Source organism: Pediculus humanus, genomic scaffold, assembly GCF_000006295.1.
Source record: "Pediculus humanus corporis 1103172107781 genomic scaffold, whole genome shotgun sequence".
Taxonomy (NCBI): domain Eukaryota; kingdom Metazoa; phylum Arthropoda; class Insecta; order Psocodea; family Pediculidae; genus Pediculus; species Pediculus humanus.
Genome location: NW_002987376.1, coordinates 264,707 through 281,939, shown reverse-complemented (window position 1 = coordinate 281,939; position 17,233 = coordinate 264,707). Strand labels below are relative to the sequence as shown.

At 30.5% G+C, this 17,233-nt stretch overlaps 2 protein-coding genes across 2 annotated transcripts; one reads left to right on the top strand and one right to left on the bottom strand.

The window, feature by feature from the left end:
* Positions 1-304: 304 nt before the first annotated feature.
* On the top strand, positions 305-2,410 carry Phum_PHUM364120 (structural constituent of cuticle, putative; the record flags this gene model as incomplete). Its single annotated transcript, XM_002428084.1, has 3 exons — positions 305-355; positions 1,241-1,537; positions 1,703-2,410. 3 exons carry the CDS (start codon positions 305-307, stop codon positions 2,408-2,410), a joined length of 1,056 nt encoding a protein of 351 aa, XP_002428129.1.
* A 2,151-nt stretch (positions 2,411-4,561) lies between these two features.
* Positions 4,562-17,136, bottom strand: Phum_PHUM364110 (Neurofibromin, putative; the record flags this gene model as incomplete). The annotated part of the gene is made up of 36 exons (XM_002428083.1): positions 4,562-4,762; positions 4,834-5,017; positions 5,107-5,309; positions 6,024-6,110; positions 6,498-6,515; positions 6,723-6,864; positions 7,028-7,359; positions 7,455-7,595; positions 7,664-7,797; positions 7,882-8,108; positions 8,197-8,868; positions 8,968-9,154; positions 9,237-9,417; positions 9,490-9,894; positions 9,974-10,112; positions 10,199-10,321; positions 10,404-10,595; positions 10,677-11,091; positions 11,179-11,312; positions 11,401-11,750; positions 11,832-12,043; positions 12,113-12,291; positions 12,374-12,490; positions 12,568-12,783; positions 12,860-13,174; positions 13,248-13,588; positions 13,672-13,745; positions 13,944-14,130; positions 14,208-14,585; positions 14,657-14,785; positions 14,864-15,014; positions 15,100-15,533; positions 15,605-15,852; positions 16,000-16,221; positions 16,309-16,639; positions 17,077-17,136. 36 exons carry the CDS (start codon positions 17,134-17,136, stop codon positions 4,562-4,564), a joined length of 8,061 nt encoding a protein of 2,686 aa, XP_002428128.1.
* Between the last annotated feature and the right edge of the window lie 97 nt (positions 17,137-17,233).

Sequence of the window (17,233 nt, the reverse complement as noted above, 5' to 3'; positions counted from 1 at the left end):
AATAATAATAATAATAATAATAATAATAATAATAATAATAATGATGATGATGATGATGATGATGATAAAAAAAGTTATTTGATATTAAAATCACGAAAAATTAAATAAAATTGCTTCTTTTTTTTTTTTTATTATTATTATTTGTAACGGTTATGTAAATAAATGACTTAATTTAAAAACGAAACAATTGCAAATCCTTGCGTGGAATTACTATTATCATTATTATTATTATTATTTTATTCCAATTGAATTTTTTTTTTTATTATTATTTTCTCACAATTTTTTATTTATTTACTCAATCGTAATGGAAAATTGCATAAATCAAAATCGTAAGAAGCTAATATTCAATAAAAGGGTATTATGCGATATAATAATAATAATAATAATTTTTTACGGTATATACAAACAACAAAAATTTTCTCTATGATTGTTTGTTTAATTTAAATAATAATAATAAAGGATGTAATTTTTTTTTTTTTTTCCAACGAAATCGAATTGCAAAATTTTTTTCTTTTTTTTTCTTTTTGTTTAAATAATTTTTAAGTATTCTTTTGAATTTAAATTTAATAATAAAAAAAAAAAAATAAGTAAAAATTTATTATTATTATTATTATCATTACTATTAATTTTCGGTTTTAAAAATAACGGTTTAACTTAACGATCCATTTTTTTTTTTTCTGTTAAAATTTTCTTCTAGAAATTTCTAAAAAAAAAAAAAAAAAAATACGCGGAAGCAATAATAATGTTTTATTATTATTATTATTATTATTGTTTAACTGTGTGTGTGCGTGTGTGTGTTTTAAAAAACAATTAGAAAAAATTTCAAAGGATAAGTATTATTGTAGTGGTTTTAGTAGTGATTGTAATTTAAAACATGTCGACTAACTACTACCACTACCACTACCACCACCACTACTAATATAGACACACCAGATTATAAAGAATTACTTAAACTGAAAGTTTATACCGACAAGACAATTTCTATTACGTAATTTTATTATTATTATTATTATTACAAAACGAAATTTTTTTTTTTGTCATTGACACGGGGTTAAATAATATTTTATTATTTAAGAAACGAATGCATTTATTTATTTATTTATTATTATTATTATTATTATTATTATTATTATCAATTAAATAAATTTCGGACGACGAAGATTTAAAAAAAAAAAAAATTTAACGCGTTAATTATTATTATTATTATTTATTTGGTAAATTCTATTTTTTTTTTTTCCAGGTTATTTTTCCAATAGCCTTAGCAGTTCCGGGAAACGAATTACTTCCGGAAAGATATTTAAAACCACGTGATTTTAATTATCATCCGTATACGGATGTTGGCATACCTGCAGCGTTGAAAAAACAATTAAATTTAAATAATCCTTACGTCGTAGTTGAAAAATTAAGATCGAGACAAAATCAAAATAATTATGTAGACGGAGGGATATTGTATTATCCGACACATACGTCAGCGGTGCCAACAAAACAAATCGAAACGAACGAAATAAACAAATACGACACAGATCCTGCGTCAAATGTGAGAATTATTTTTATACTACGTGGTTTTAATTTTTTTTTTTTTTTTTTTTTTTTGGTTCTGCCACGTTTGGCGATTGATCGACGATCGTGGCAAAAGTTAAAAAACAGTTTTAGGCGTGTCAGAAGGCGGTGTAATTTTTTTTTCTTTTTTTTTTTTTTTTAGCTTCCCAAGAATTATGCATTTACATACACGGGAAAAAATCAATTATCCGGAGATGATTTTTCACATTCTCAAGCGCATAACGGAAAAGCTACGAGAGGTCAATATAGGGTCAAATTACCCGACGGTAGAACACAAGTCGTGAGTTACACGGCCGATCATAAGGGATATAGAGCCGACGTACAATACGAAGAACAAGGAGACAAATATTATAATAGAAATGAGTACGAATCGTTACAACACGAACCGGAAACGCCGAGAAAACTACCGGAAATATTACCACAAACGTACAACAATCATCCGATTATTTTATCCGAGAAAATAATACCGATAACAAACGGACGCGAATCCCTTCGACCTGAATATTTATCAAATCCAATAAATTTCACGCCATTACAAATTCGATCTCATAATGGAGCCGTGAAAATATTGATACAACCTCATGGAAATCAATCGCCTAATTACAAATCTCAATATTCTCCCACGTTGCAAGTCACGGGAACTCCCGCGGGAACATATCATCAACCATCTTACGTTTCGTCAACTCTTCCTCCTCAACACATAACACAACAGTACGTTTCTTTCGCTCCTTCCACGCAAATTTACAATTATCAAAATCTTCCCATTCATTCTTCGACAGCCGTACCTCAACAACAACACGAGTACCTGGTAACGCCGAGACCCATTTACGGCAATACCGGAACCAAATAAAATACAAACAACAACAACAACAATTCCAATCCTTCATTTATTTATATAAAACGAGTAAAAAAAATATTAACAACAAACATTGTTTGTTGTAAGAAAACAACAAACAAACGTACAAACAACCCTTAATAATAATAATAATAATAATAAAGATTATCGTCGTTTCAAAAAATAAAACGAACGAATTTTTTTTGTTTTTTGTCTAATTCCACGACTTTTAAATACGAATAATAATATTAAAAAGAAAAACCTGGCGATACACCACGATACACCTTTTTCCCTACTAAAAATTTTTTTTCTCAAAAAAAAAAAAAAAAAAGGTTCGTAGGTACACGTTAGGTATACGTCATACATAAATTTTATGTGCGTGTTTATGTACATACTAAAAAAAAATTATTATTATTATTATTTAAATATAATAAAACCTTTCGGTTACAAATATAAAAATATTTCATTTGAAATAACGTTAAATAAATTAAATAAATTAATTAAATTCGAATTCATAATCCATCCTCTAACACGATTAATAATAAAATGTCATTTTAATAATAATAATAATAATAATAGTAATAATAATAATAATAATAATAATAATAATAATAATAATAATAGTAATAATAATAATCAGTCTTTCTATTTAAAAAAAAAAAAAAGCGCGCGTTTAATATATAAAATAAAATTTTTCAAAAATAAAAATTTTTTTTTTCCTTACTTTGATTATAATTATTGGCACGTTTAATAAATCAAGTTAAAATTCGAAACGAAACAGGAATATTAATAATAATAATAAAACATATCGGGAAGTGATTCGTTTTTATCATCATCATCATTATCATTATTATTATTATTATTATTATTATTTCTACAATAATCGATTTTTATTTGTAAGATTGAGGGAGCAAAACAAACCCACGATCAAAATACCAAAGCTTGTATTCTAAAATCTCCTTAGACAAACCTTTTCCGTTTAATAATAATAATAATAATAATAATTTTTACAAAAATGATAACAATAATAATAATAATACTTTTCACATTAATAATAATAATAATAATAATAATAATGAAAAATATTTCATTTTGTACTGAGAAAAATGTACGACGGTCCTAACAACGAATTCGATTCTAATAAAATAAATAAAATAATTAAAAATAATAATAATAATAATAATAATAATAATGATGATAATAATAATAAATAAATAAATGTACAAACTATTAATTTATTAATCCTTTCGACGGCAAAAAAAATCGAATTCGAAAATTAATTAAAAATGTTTTGTGACATTTTTTTTTTCTTCTTATTTTTCAGGGAGGGGGGGGGGAGTAAATGAAGGACGTAATAATATCTTGTGTGTGTGCGCGTGCGCGTGCGCGAAAACAAAGGGAAAAAAAATATTTAAAAATAAATAAAAAAAAAAATAAAATCTTACTTTTACGATTTTGGAGAGATTAAGGGTGAGCCTTTTAACGAATTCGAATTACTGCATTTAAAACTTCTTTGCTTGCACAACGACGACCTTTTTATCGAACTCGTATTTTCCACTCCCACTTCGACGGATGGCTCTGGAAAAAAATTACATTTGAATAAAATATTAATTTTTTTGTAAAACTCTGACGTCACAAATTACTACTATAAACTAATACACAAAATCATCATTATCAATATATCAAGCGGAAAATAAAAAATTAAAAAAAAAATTCGTATAATTTACCTAAAGTATTTTAACACGTGCTAAAATATATATAAATAAACAAACAACATTTTGTTATGTATATCATTTATTTATTTATTTATTATTATTATTAATCTCAAGTGAAATCATTCGACGTATCGTGGACTTTATTAACCGTTTTTGGTAATTCTTCATTTTTAAAATCACAAGGACCCCGGAGTGTGTCGTCGAGTAGGAAACATAATCGGCCGCACATGAAACAAGTAATAAAATGCAATGCCAAAAAAAAAAAAGAAAAAGAAAAACAACAAAAACAACAAAATGAAAACATAATAATAATAATAATAATAATTGAAATCAAATCATTAACTTATTAAACCCCTCCTGGACAAAGTATTCAATCTGTCCGTTAGGAAAATGAATTTTACACTCATTTATTAATCATGCAAATGATTACGTGTCACGTGACGTAAGAAATCTATGGATTTTCACCTTTGTCCGTTGGAGAACCCAACGTTAAGCTCGATAGGGAAGATGATAAATTCATGTTGGAGGATACGCTAAGCATCGAAGGATATTGTACAATGTTTTGCTCTCCTTCTTCGAGTGGCAAACAAGTTTCCACCATTGCTTCCAAACAATTAACGAATAATTCAGCTCCGTCAACTGGACAATTCGACTGGAAAGAAACAAAAATGGAGCACGTGGTATCAAATCGAACGTGGAACCTTAAGAGAAAAAAATTTGTACCTTTACGAAAGGACCGGCAAATCTCCAGAGACCACCAAAACCGCAAGATTGTAAATAATGCAATTGTTGATTGTTGTCTTCGTTCGCGACCATGTTTTGTATTATGGCTTGAACGGAATTTAATATTCCCTGATCGTGACAATTGGTAAGAACGTGAGTGATTTTAGCAGCAATCAAACTGTGTCTGTAACACAAAAAAAAATAATTAATTAACTTCAAAAGAGTACAATGCGTTGATGATGATGATGATGGATAATTTAAATAAAAACTTACATGACCGGAAATACTTTTGGAAAAACAACGGATGCTTCCGCCAAATATTGATACAATACTCTCGTTTCGTTTTCATCCACCGTATATTTAACCAATGTCGCAAGAACTGTAAGAACCAGAGCTTGGGTGGAAAAATCCGTTAGCACTTCCGGATCTAACAAAACGTTATTTTCATTTGATACAGACACGCGGGCGCTACGATTCTAAAATAATAATAAAAAAAAAAAAAACATTTTTTTTAGAAAAATTTATTAAAAAAAAAAAAAGAAATCAATTAATTTACAAATAATCCCTATTATTTATTTATTTATTTATTTTTATTACCTATTTTTTTGGGGGGAAGGGGGGCTAGGTTTCTATAAAGAAGCCCCCAATGAAATTATATTTTTTAAAAATAATAATAATAATAACATAAAAATATATAAAAAAAAAAAAAATTACCAAAACTAAAATACATATCTAACACTCTAAAAAACTTACTAAATATATCTCTAAACATATAAATTAATAAATAAACATATAAAAATAATAATAATAATAATAAAATTAAATTTCATGTATATCAAATAAACATGCAATATTATTTATTAATTAATTAATTATTTAATAATTAATAATATTAATAATATTTTTTATTAGTTATTCTCAGTATTAGTATAGTTTTCACTACTTTTTAAATATATATATATTAATAAATGACATGATTAATATTAAATAAATAAATAAATTATTATTATTAGTAATTTATATATGTGTGTGTTAATAAGAAGAATTAGAAGAATTAGAAGAAGAATTAAATTAATTTTTATATCCTAAAAAAAAAAAAAAAAAAAAAAAAAAGAAAAAAGAAAAAAGAAAAGAAAGAGGAATAGATAAATAGAAAGAAATGTCTGATCGATAATAAGTCAGCAGAGGACAATTCTTACTTTAGACGAGGAGGCTGACTCAACAATCGATTTTTGAGTCGGTACCGAGGAAGATCTCTGTGTTCTGCATAGGGGTCGCTGGGTGGGATATGTTTGGGGACAACAAGGTGTTCCGCCACCCAAATCCAAACTCCTCCAACCTTTGTTACTCTCATTTTCGCTCTTTGATGATGACGTTCCCGATTTCACCTATTATTTCAATTAGCAATGAAATTACATAATACATTGAATTTTTTCTTCTTCTTCTTCTTCTTCATATAACTTTTCTTAATTAAATTATACCATGCATTAATTATATTTGACTTACATAACATATATCACGTGTCATCTCCGACAGGGAAAATCTTACCAGTGCAATTCCAACAAAAAGAAAGAGAGGGAGAGGGGAGAGGGGAAGGGAGAGGCAGGAAGAGGAAGAGGAGGAGGGGGGGTAAAACACTCATAAGCGAGGTATGATAATTCTACCGTACTTATCATCGTCACCTTTTAAAATTAAACAATCAATCAATCATATCAAAAACATAAATTTAGATATCGGGTTTTGAAATTAAACGGTCATCAACTTCGTAATAAAAACTACTGACATTTTTATATATATATGCAGCCAATGAAATTTCTAAAGCGACAATAAAAAATATTCTACTTATTTATTGTACATAATAATAATAATAATAATAATAATAGACTAACTTGTTTTTGATGTCTGGGTCCTTGGCTGAAAGTACCTTGGTCTAGCAAATCCCAAGATTTTTGCCTACGATTCGTCGGCGTCGTTGGAAAAACGTAAACTTGTTGATGCGAATCCGATTTTGAAAATGGACTTTCGAAAAGTCTCGGACCGTGTCCGAAATTTGCCGGTGATAAACTATTTACCGGCTGAAAGGAGACGTTAGTTTGATAGAAATTTAAATAATCGCGTCAAAGTTAAATTTGAAATTACCTGTGGTATTAAACTCAGATGTAAATCGACGGGAAAACTATCGACGCTTAAAGACTCCGGTAAAATTCTTGAAAATGAATGTTTCACGTGACACCTACTCCGAACTTCTTCGGACACCGACACCAACGCAGCCAAATAAGCCACGCTTTCGGGAGTGACCTCAAATTTATCTCTTTTGTGAGTTTTGGCAATGATTCCGAGCAATTGCAATAATACTCGCGAAGTTCTTGAAACGGTCGTCGGTGTGGGATGTCGATATCCTTTCAATAAATGACCGACTAAAGCGAAATGAAAATTTGCCTTAAAACTGAGTCCCACGGCATGATCTAATTGTTTGAAATGCCATTCCAGCGGTTCTCTCGTAGTCATCATGACGTATTCCAAACTCTAAAAAATTTAATTTTATTAATAATTTTAATGCAAGTTTCCCCTCCCCCTCCCCCTCCCCCACACCCCCCGACCGATGCCGATGAAAAAAATACCTTATCTTCGAACGATCCCTGGGAAATTAATGTGTGAAGATTTTGTTCGAGTAAAGCCAAACCGGAAGCGTAGAGTGAAAATTCATCCAACTGCAAAACGGAAACGGCTACCCAAAACAAAGCTCGATGTATGGGAGATTCCTTTTAAATAAAAAAATGTTTAAAATGTAACCTTTAAAAAAAAAAAAATGGCGTAATTAAATATTTACCGGTCGTAATAAAGGTTGCAATCTGGTAAGACACATGACCAAACCTTCCAAGAGAGCAATATCGGTAAAATTTTCCAACGCTTTAACAAGAATTCTCAAAAGCTGTTTCATATCTTGATCAGTGACACTTTTACCTTTATTAGAAAAAAATGAAATAATAATAATAATAATAATTTGATTAGGGGGAAAAAAAAAAAAAGCACGCCGTATTTATTTACTTATGCATCCGAAGACGATTAAAGCTCTCGGTTGTAATGCTGGATTGTAAGAAAATGCAAATTTCTTCGATAGCGTCGTCCATGTTTGAAGCCAATCGCAATCCGGTATATCTTTCATGCAAGCTTCTATTATTTCCAGCAAAGCATCCGTTATTACTTCTAACGAAGTCAACGATAAATGTTCTCTATCTTGAGGTACTCCCGAAAAACTTCTTTCGTTTTGAAACCTGCGGTTTTTAACAAAGAGAGAGAGAGACATATTGAATTCGAAATCGTGATGACGCGTAGCAAACTTATTCGTAAATAAATGTTTACCATCTGTCGTGGGGATGACGATAACTTGATCGAAACGCCGTAACTGCTGCTGATTTGACTTTACTTATACCGAACAAAAGATAAAATTTCGGAAGAGAAAATTCGTCTAAACTTAAACGCAAAACTCTTTGAGTTTCTTCGGAAAAGGTCGGTTTGGTGACGGTGCACAGCGAGTGAATTATATTGATAACCAAACCGTGGGTCGATGCTCTCATGCTCAAAGAACCCGAACAGACCAAAAAAGTTACGGAATGAAAAAGGAAAGGAAGGTGTTTGACGACGTCCAAACAATTGTTAAACGACAACATGAGGAGGTATCTGGCTAAAATGGCGATGTCGTCCCACAACATGTGATTTTCCACAAGCGGAGTCGGCGATTTGCAAGTTCTTTCGAAAACGCGACACAACCGTCCGATAACTTTTTTCGCGACCAATTGTACGTTTGCCGAAGCTAACGCGACGGCCGTGTCCGCCATTATTTCAACCATCGGAGACCCCAAACCGGAAGACACGGAGCGATGAATGAAACTATCTAAAACCATGTCTATGAGATCCGGTACTTGACCTATTGTACCCCATATTTTTGCCTGAATCGACGGATACATTTCTCCTTCTTCGATCGTGAGTAAAATTAATTGTTCTAAAATGTGTGCGACTTTTGACTGTCTTTTGCTCTCGTCGTTGGCTTTACAAAACCTTAAACAAAAAAAATTAAAATTAAAATAATAAAGAGGAGTGAATAATAAATAAAAAGTTTTATTTATTTGTAACAACCTTGCCAGATTGGGAAGCCACGGCGTCATGTATTCCAAACATAAATGCTTTAATTCGATAGTTGAAACTCTAAAACCTTCGATGCATTCTACGAGAAACTCAAGCGTTAATCGTGGTTCATTGTTGGCCAATGTTTCGCTAACGGATTTAATAAATAATGTATTGTTCGAAGGTATGCATAAACCTGAAAAAAAAAAAAAATTACCTTAAATTAATCGCGAAAAAAATTTTTTCAAATTATTTTGTTTTGAATGAATAATATTTACCGGACGTCTCCAATAATTTTCCTTCTATTTTAAGATCGAAAGTCGCTGTTAACGCACACAATTGATTGTAGGCTGCCGTTCTTAAATTTGGATCAGAGGAACCGAGATTTAGCAAAGCCATATTTAATAGCGTTCCAGGTACATCTTTGGGTCGTATTTTTTGATGCACGGTCACAGAATCCTAAACGTAGAGGAAGAAATTTTAATAAGATTGCCCCTTTTCTAAATAAAAAAAAAAAAAATAATTACTTACAGGTTGAGATAATTCCCATCGGCTTCTTATGTGATAGATGGATTGTACGAGAGCATCGCAATCGGTATGAATAAAAGATAAAAGACTCGATTCGTTGGCAATCGTTAAAGTAAATTGATTGTCATCCACGAGACAAACTTCTTCTATTTCTGAAGCGTAATAAACATCGTTTAAAAGAACGGTGTGTGATAAAACTTTTGTCTTTTCGGCGGATGTTATTTGTATGGCAGTGGGTCCAACTTTAATGGCCACTTTCGTATCTTTGTGAGATAATTTTAAAGCGTTGTTAAAAACTTTAAGATCTTCGTCCAACGACAGTGTTGCGCCGGGTAATTTTTGTAGGTCCACGTCGATAAATTCGCACAATCGCGCAGGAGCTTCTACAAAAACTAATTTACGACTTCCCTAAAATGTGAAAAATAAATTTTACAGTAATTTGACGATAATACTTACTTCAATTAAAACCTTTTTTTTTTATAATTACCTTCAAAGGCGCCAAAATCCTTTCGTGAAATTTAGTATATTCGCGAACCCAAGAATTACAATTATAAATATACGCGATGTGAATATTTTGATATGCAAGTTCCGGTAAAACGTGAAACCATTTTTGAAGGAATTCAGTTCTGAAAAATTAAAAATTTTCGTTCTATAACTTACGACGAAAAACAATCAATATTTAAAAAAAAATAGGCAATTATTTTGCACGTGCCTGAAACGATTATCGGAACACGTGTGAGTAAAATCAACCACCAAATCAAATGGCGAATGACAAAATGGCTTTAGTGTCAAAATCACGTGATATATTAATAAATCTCCATTAGTTTCTCCAATTCTAAAAAATAAAAAAAGGTAATTTCAACTTTACAAAATTACCAAATTTTATCAGTTTTTTTTTTTTATAGAAAAAAACAAACTTGTATCTTCTAGCAATGTAATAGAAAACAGGATGGCCATCTTTTGAAGTTCCCGCTTGATAAAATATATTCAATGACTTGATGGATTTGAACTCTTCTTTTTCGTGCATGTTGTGCTTCACCATTATTTCTTCAAAATTTGTACTGCTCATATCTATGGAACTCCATCTCGCGTAAGATGAAAACAATAAACTGTAAGAATAAATGAAATGAAAATATTTTAAATTATGAATTTTTTTTTTTTTTTTTTCACGCAAAAGTTTTTTAACGTACTGAGAATCAACCGGTTTGTGTTCAGGCGGTCCTAAATATGCCAATAACGTGGCCATTTTATCAAAAGGCCTTCTCCCGACGTCTTTGTGATCTCTCGAACTGGATAAATAATCTCCTATTTTTTCCTGATGATTCCACAGTAATCTGTGCAATGCTAAAACGTTTGCATCGCTAATGAAAGACATCGAGTGAGCACCCTGATCGGCACTTTCAGAATCCGAAGCTATTTGTACAAAAAATTTTCTTCCGACTTCAAAATGAGCTCTTAAAAAGTCGTTGAAAGGTATCATGTGTTGCTCCTTACTAAATTCAACGTGATTCGCAATATTTTGTAAAATTTTCGACATTAGCATCAAACCTCTTTTCGCATTAGGCGGTATAGTTTTGGTAAATATTCCTTGTTCTTGTGGAGACACTGAAGTTAAAAAAAAACTATTTAAACAAAAAATCCCTTATAGAAAATAAAATAATAATGATGATAAGTTCGACGAAAATATTTTACCGATGGCAGGATTAATAAAACGCAAAAAAATGACGGTACCAACAGCGCCGATATTATTTTGGGGGCACTGAGGAAATCGTTTGGTAAGAACCTGATACAAACAATGGCACATGCTGCGCAACTGGGAAGGAAATCTAAAAATTCAGAAAACAATTATAATCACGTTAAAATCCAAGATTGGTTATTATACCGAACATTAATTTAATTAAATCGATCAATTACTTATCAACGGAATTACAAATGGAAGCAAAAAATTTTTCCGTGAGATTGATAACATTTTTACGATGTTGTTCGATGTTATCTTCGTTGGGCAAACGAGATGGATCCACTTCAAAATTTTTTTCCGGATCTTCAATGAGCGTGGTAATAAGCGGTTCTAATAAACTTTGTAAATAACTCGCTCCGTAAATTTTAAAACAAAACGCCATTATTTTACTTCCTAATGAATTTCCTCTGAATAATGTTTGCATGCAATCTGATGCTTCTACTTCTCTGTAAAACATGTTCCACAAAAGTGGAGACAGTAAATGTTTCGCGTCGAAAAGAGTAACGAAAACTCGTGCTAATTCATCCTACGAATCAAAATAAAATTAAATAGAACTAAAAAATTAACGCGGGTCTTTTTTAACAATAATTATAAATAAAACTCGTACCATTTGAGAACTCGTGACAACACTTGCTAAAGCCATGGCAATCGGTAATTCACCCTTATCACTGATCATGGTTACAAGTTGTACCAATTGTTCAAATCTATCGGCAAACACGGTTTCAGCTAAAGTATCAAATTCCGTGCCTTGTTGCAATATTTTTGTTAAAACTTCCATGAAAGCAGCTCGAGTTTGTAGATCACGATTATAACCCAAACCTTGAAACAAAAGTATTTTTTAAATTTTCCTTCAAAATTAATACCCTTTTAAATACCCGAATCGCTTACCGATTGAATGCATTAGCCCGCTGTCAATATTCGCCGACAATAAATTTGACATGGCTTGTATTGTTGCATTTCTAAGAGCTGCTAATTTTGTTACGTTGGCACGTTGCCTACCAACATCTTTTTCAACCTCTTGAGGATCACTACAGTCATTTAAAAGATTCATAAACAAAGTGAAGTACCTAGAATGGAAATTAAATCGAATCAAATTTTGCATTAAATGCTATTTAATTAACAAAAAAAATTAAAGTTAAATTAAATTACTTTAGAAACAGTTGACTCTTGGCTTCCATTAAATCTCCTCTATCCGATTCTTCAGGCTGTAAAGGAAGACCTCTTAGTAACGAAGCCACGGCTTCCATGCAAGCCTGATCTAAATCTCTGTAAATTTATAATTTAAAATTTAAAAAAAAAAAAGAAAAATTTTATAAAAATAATTAAAAAAAAGAGTTGGTTACCTTGTGATAGGAATGACATCAGCATTTCCCGGAGGAACCATTTGATGTGAAGATCCCATAATCCAATCCGTTAAATATTCAACCATTTTATTTCGGAACTTCATTTCTTGACGAAAAGCCAATTCATCTCTTCGTTTCATCATCACCTCAACGAGTTGGCATAATTTAGTTTTATTATGAAGCGAATGAACGGTCATGTCAAGGTGCCTAACATACCTGAAAAAATTTTTCATTTTAGAATTGGATTTCTTTTTAACTATAAGTTTAAGATTTAAAAGGACAGTTAATTTACCGAACTACGCCCAGCATAATTCCTTCAATGCAGGTAATTCCCAATTGCTCAGAAGGCTGTTGTTCCAACTTTGTATCCAATACGTTTTTCATAATAAAAATTATATGCTCTATAAAGAGAGTGTTATACTCGGAAACAATTACTTGGCCTTGAGAATCAAAAAATTTTTCGACTATAACTTTAATTTGATCGAATAAAATCGGATACAATGCCGGAGACATGTCATGTCCGACTAACTCTTTTACGTGCTTTTGTATTTGCGGTCCAAATTTATCGTTGTTGCAGACTAATAATTTTAATAATTGTCCGACAAATCTAAAAAAATGGTGAAAAGTTTTTAATAATGTCATTTAATATTTAAGCAAATGAATAAATATGTCTTACTCACTGTGTGACTGGACAATATTGAACGTCTTGACTAGAGCCAGCCAGTACACTACTACACTTACGAAACTCTATGTGCTGCGTGGTCGCTCCAAAACTCGTTCCTGGTTTCGTGGGAGATTTTCTTTGCAAACAGACTCCTCCCAGAGCGCAAAGAAACCCCGTCATATTTGCCCATTCGTTAATTTGTTCTTCTAAATCATGTTCGCTGTTTTGGTGAGACGATCGCCTTTTTCCGACGGATCTATGCAAAGCTTCCGTTTGTCCATCTTCTAATTTTGCTTTGGGATACGATGTCAACATTTTTGTGGATAAATCCCAATTTCTAAAGGTTTCTTCCCAAGCCTAAAAATCACAATACAAAGCGAAAATTAATATTAAAAAAAAAAACGCATAATTTTTAAAATTATTTCTAATTCATTTCTTACCGGATGAACTCCATTAACGCAATGTTCAATTTTTCTCAACAGGGCAACTATTCGTTTTTGTAGAGCAGCTCGACCTAACAAAATAAAAAAATTTTCAGTTTGTTTTTGTAACATTAAAATTTTCCGTTAAGTAATTTCACCTTACCGTTGTGATATTCTCTAAAAAGTTTAGAATCCCCGCTAGCTATTAGATTAAATGGATTTATAAAAAATTATTCGGCAAATTTTTTCTATAAAACAATAATAATATATATATAAATGTACAAACTCACCAGTTGTCAAAACCGTTGAAGCTTGAGCTAATTCTTGATATACGTGATAATTTGGTAATAAATATGTAACCGTGAATTCATCCGAATTACACCTTATGTCAGCCTCTTCACAAAGTAAACTAAAACAAGACATGGCCACCAACACAGCCTCCATATCAATGGACCACAAATACATGAAAAAAACTACCTATAGAAATTAAAATTAATATTAAAACCTCCTAAATTGCACAATGAATATATAAATTTTAATATCTTTCGATGTACTTCTAATTTAATATGTGCTTGTTTACAAATCGGAATTTTGCTCCCCATGTTGGCGTAGTCTTTGTGACGTAAAAGAAAAGCATTTCTGCACACCATAATTTCTCTCAGCCATTTTAAAATATCCGTGTAATTCATTATTTGATGTTGAATTAATTTTTGAGAAATGGAAAACAATACTTGTGAACTGACATCCCAAAAAGTATTAATTGGAGCTTCGGGATTCCACGATTCAATTTTGTCAGGATGATGTAAAATTAATAGAGCTTCCATTGCTTCTTGAGCAACATCTGACATGCTGGGTTGATGAACTAAACTTACTAAGCCATTAATCAATTCCAAAGTTGAGCTTTGAATTTCGTGTCCAGTTTTTCCTTGATTCTGAGAAGAAAAAAAAAGGAGTTTAATACTTTGCATCGTCAGTAAAAGTATACAATAAAAATATTACCAACATTTAACATCAGCATGGGATCAGCATGTATGAGACGAACCATCAGCATCAATAAATTTTTGTAACCGGAATTTTCATCTCCCCTTTCTTTGTATTTAGACATGGAATCTTTCCCTTTAAGCGTTAACGACTAAAACATAAAAAAATGTATAAATTACTAATTTTTTATGTAAATGACAAATTGTATTAAAAGTTGCTAATAGATTACCAATGAAGGAATCATTTTTATCGACAAGTGAGAAATATATCCTTGAGTTACTTTATTCAGTGTATCTGTAAACATTGATCTTAATTCTGAAGATTTACTATACATAACATCTATCTGAGGCCACCATGAAAGTCTCGGTTGTGTTACAATTCTGAAATAATTATTTAAAACATATATGACTGGAATTTTTTTTTTCTATGGTTTTTTTTTTTTAAACATTAAACTAAATTTTATACCTATAAAGTGAACTAACAAGTACAAATTGATATGTGGGGGGAGATGTAGAAGCTAAACAAAGTTTTAAAGCTTCATTATTGTGAGGATTAATCCTGAAGCAAGAGACAAAGCAATCTATCATCAACTCAATATCTTGTGCTACAAAATTTTGACCTCGTGTGAAAGGCTTCACCGTGTTAAAAAGCAAAGCTTTTAAATCGTTAATAACAGTTTGAACCAATGCAAAAACAACGTTGTTTGAATCTAGTATGTTAATGTATGTAGATGCCTTGCAAAGTTTTACACAAGCAACGGCAGCTGCTTCTGATAATTGTTTGCTTGCACCATGTGGACTAATAGCTCTTTTAACAGCATCAATAAATTGTTTTTTTTTCGAATGTCTAGGAGAACAGGGAGCTCCTGAATCTGCGTTTACAATTTCTTCCAAAACTTTCTGCAATTTTTTAAATAAATTTTTTATCTCGCTTAAAGAATTAATTTCAATTTCTCTAAGTGTAAACTTACGGGTGATAATATTAAAAGCATAATTTGAAGAGACCACATGACTGCTCTTCCTTTTTTATTATCGCTCAAAGAATCAAGGATATCAAATAATCCTTCACAAAATTTTGATAATTCTTCATTTGGTTTTTTTTGTAGTTCTCCAAACTCATGAGGATAAGTTTCCATCCAATTCCATATTGCTTTTTCAAGCGAAACAATTAATATTAAATGACTTGATTTTTTCATTAATTTGAATTTTTGATTCATTTCTAAATAATATAAAAAAAAACAAAATTAGAAATATTAATAATGATTTTAATGATAAATTGACATCTAAAATATTCATTTTTATATTTTTTTATTTATTTGTTTATTTATCAGTTCTGCATTATCGTTAAAAACATTTTTTTTTTTACCAGCAAGGAGCCTTGTCAATTTTGAAACATCCACATTTATATATTGAATTAATTCTAAATCGGTACAATCCGGATTTTCCTCAGTAGTAGTAGTCAATTCTTGTAATCTTCCTGTTATTCTATTAAAAACAGCATTAAAAAAATTAATGCTCAAAGCAAATAAAACTTTGGAAGTCAAATTTTTTAGTTGAACGCAATATGCATTGTCATGACTTATACTATCTGAAAAAACTAAACTTGCAAAATTAGTATTACTTATTTGTAATTAATTAGTAAAACTTAAAAAAAAAAAAATTTGTTAAAAATTACCTATTACTTGGCATATATGAGGCAACAGTAATTTTACATTTAAATTTTCATCGAAATTGGTGTTGTCCTTTGATTCACAAGTAAGGCATTTTTTTAAAGTTTCTAAAACAATAACTAAAGACTCGTAACAATTTTTTTCCATATCAGGTCCCATTGGTTTTATAACACCATTTGAGGTGTTCATCATCATATCTATTACTCGTTGCAATATTTTTGTGAGCCCAGCAATCACTAAGCAAAACCTGTATTTGCTTATGGTTATCAAACATTTTTTATTTTGTTCTTCGTTAAATTTGGAATAAGTTGTTTGAGGGCCCGTTCTGCAAGGAAGCTAAGATAAAGAAAAAATAAAATTATTTTCAAATTAATATTTACAAATTGTATAAGATTTTTTTTTAAAAAGAGATCAAAAGGAGATAAATGACAAATAACAATAAAAATTCATTTTGAAATAATGTCAAGTTAATCATTTGTTTTAAGAATGTTTCCATGTTCATCATTTGTTTAATATCCAATCCCAATTGTAAATCCGAAGATTATGAATGAATGGTCAACAAATGGTTGGAAAAAACTTATCAATGAAGTTGACTATTGATTATTAAAGGCACATAACGAAATGATATTCGATTGCATGTTTAACTCATGCAAAACTGTTCGTTTTTAGAATTAAAAAAAAAAAAAATTTTGACAACTGTCAAAAGAACCGGTTATAATAATCAATTAAATAACTCATAAAATATATGTTATAATATATTACAAAACTATTACCTGCTCTTCGAATCTCGTTATAAGAGATGAAACCCATTCGGCGGGTTTTTGAGTAGCCATTTGCAAGAACGGTTTAATTTACCCAGAATTTGACATACACCCCGCCATTTTGAAATGCACTGCAGTAGCGTACAAAACTCTCTGAAAATTCTGAATC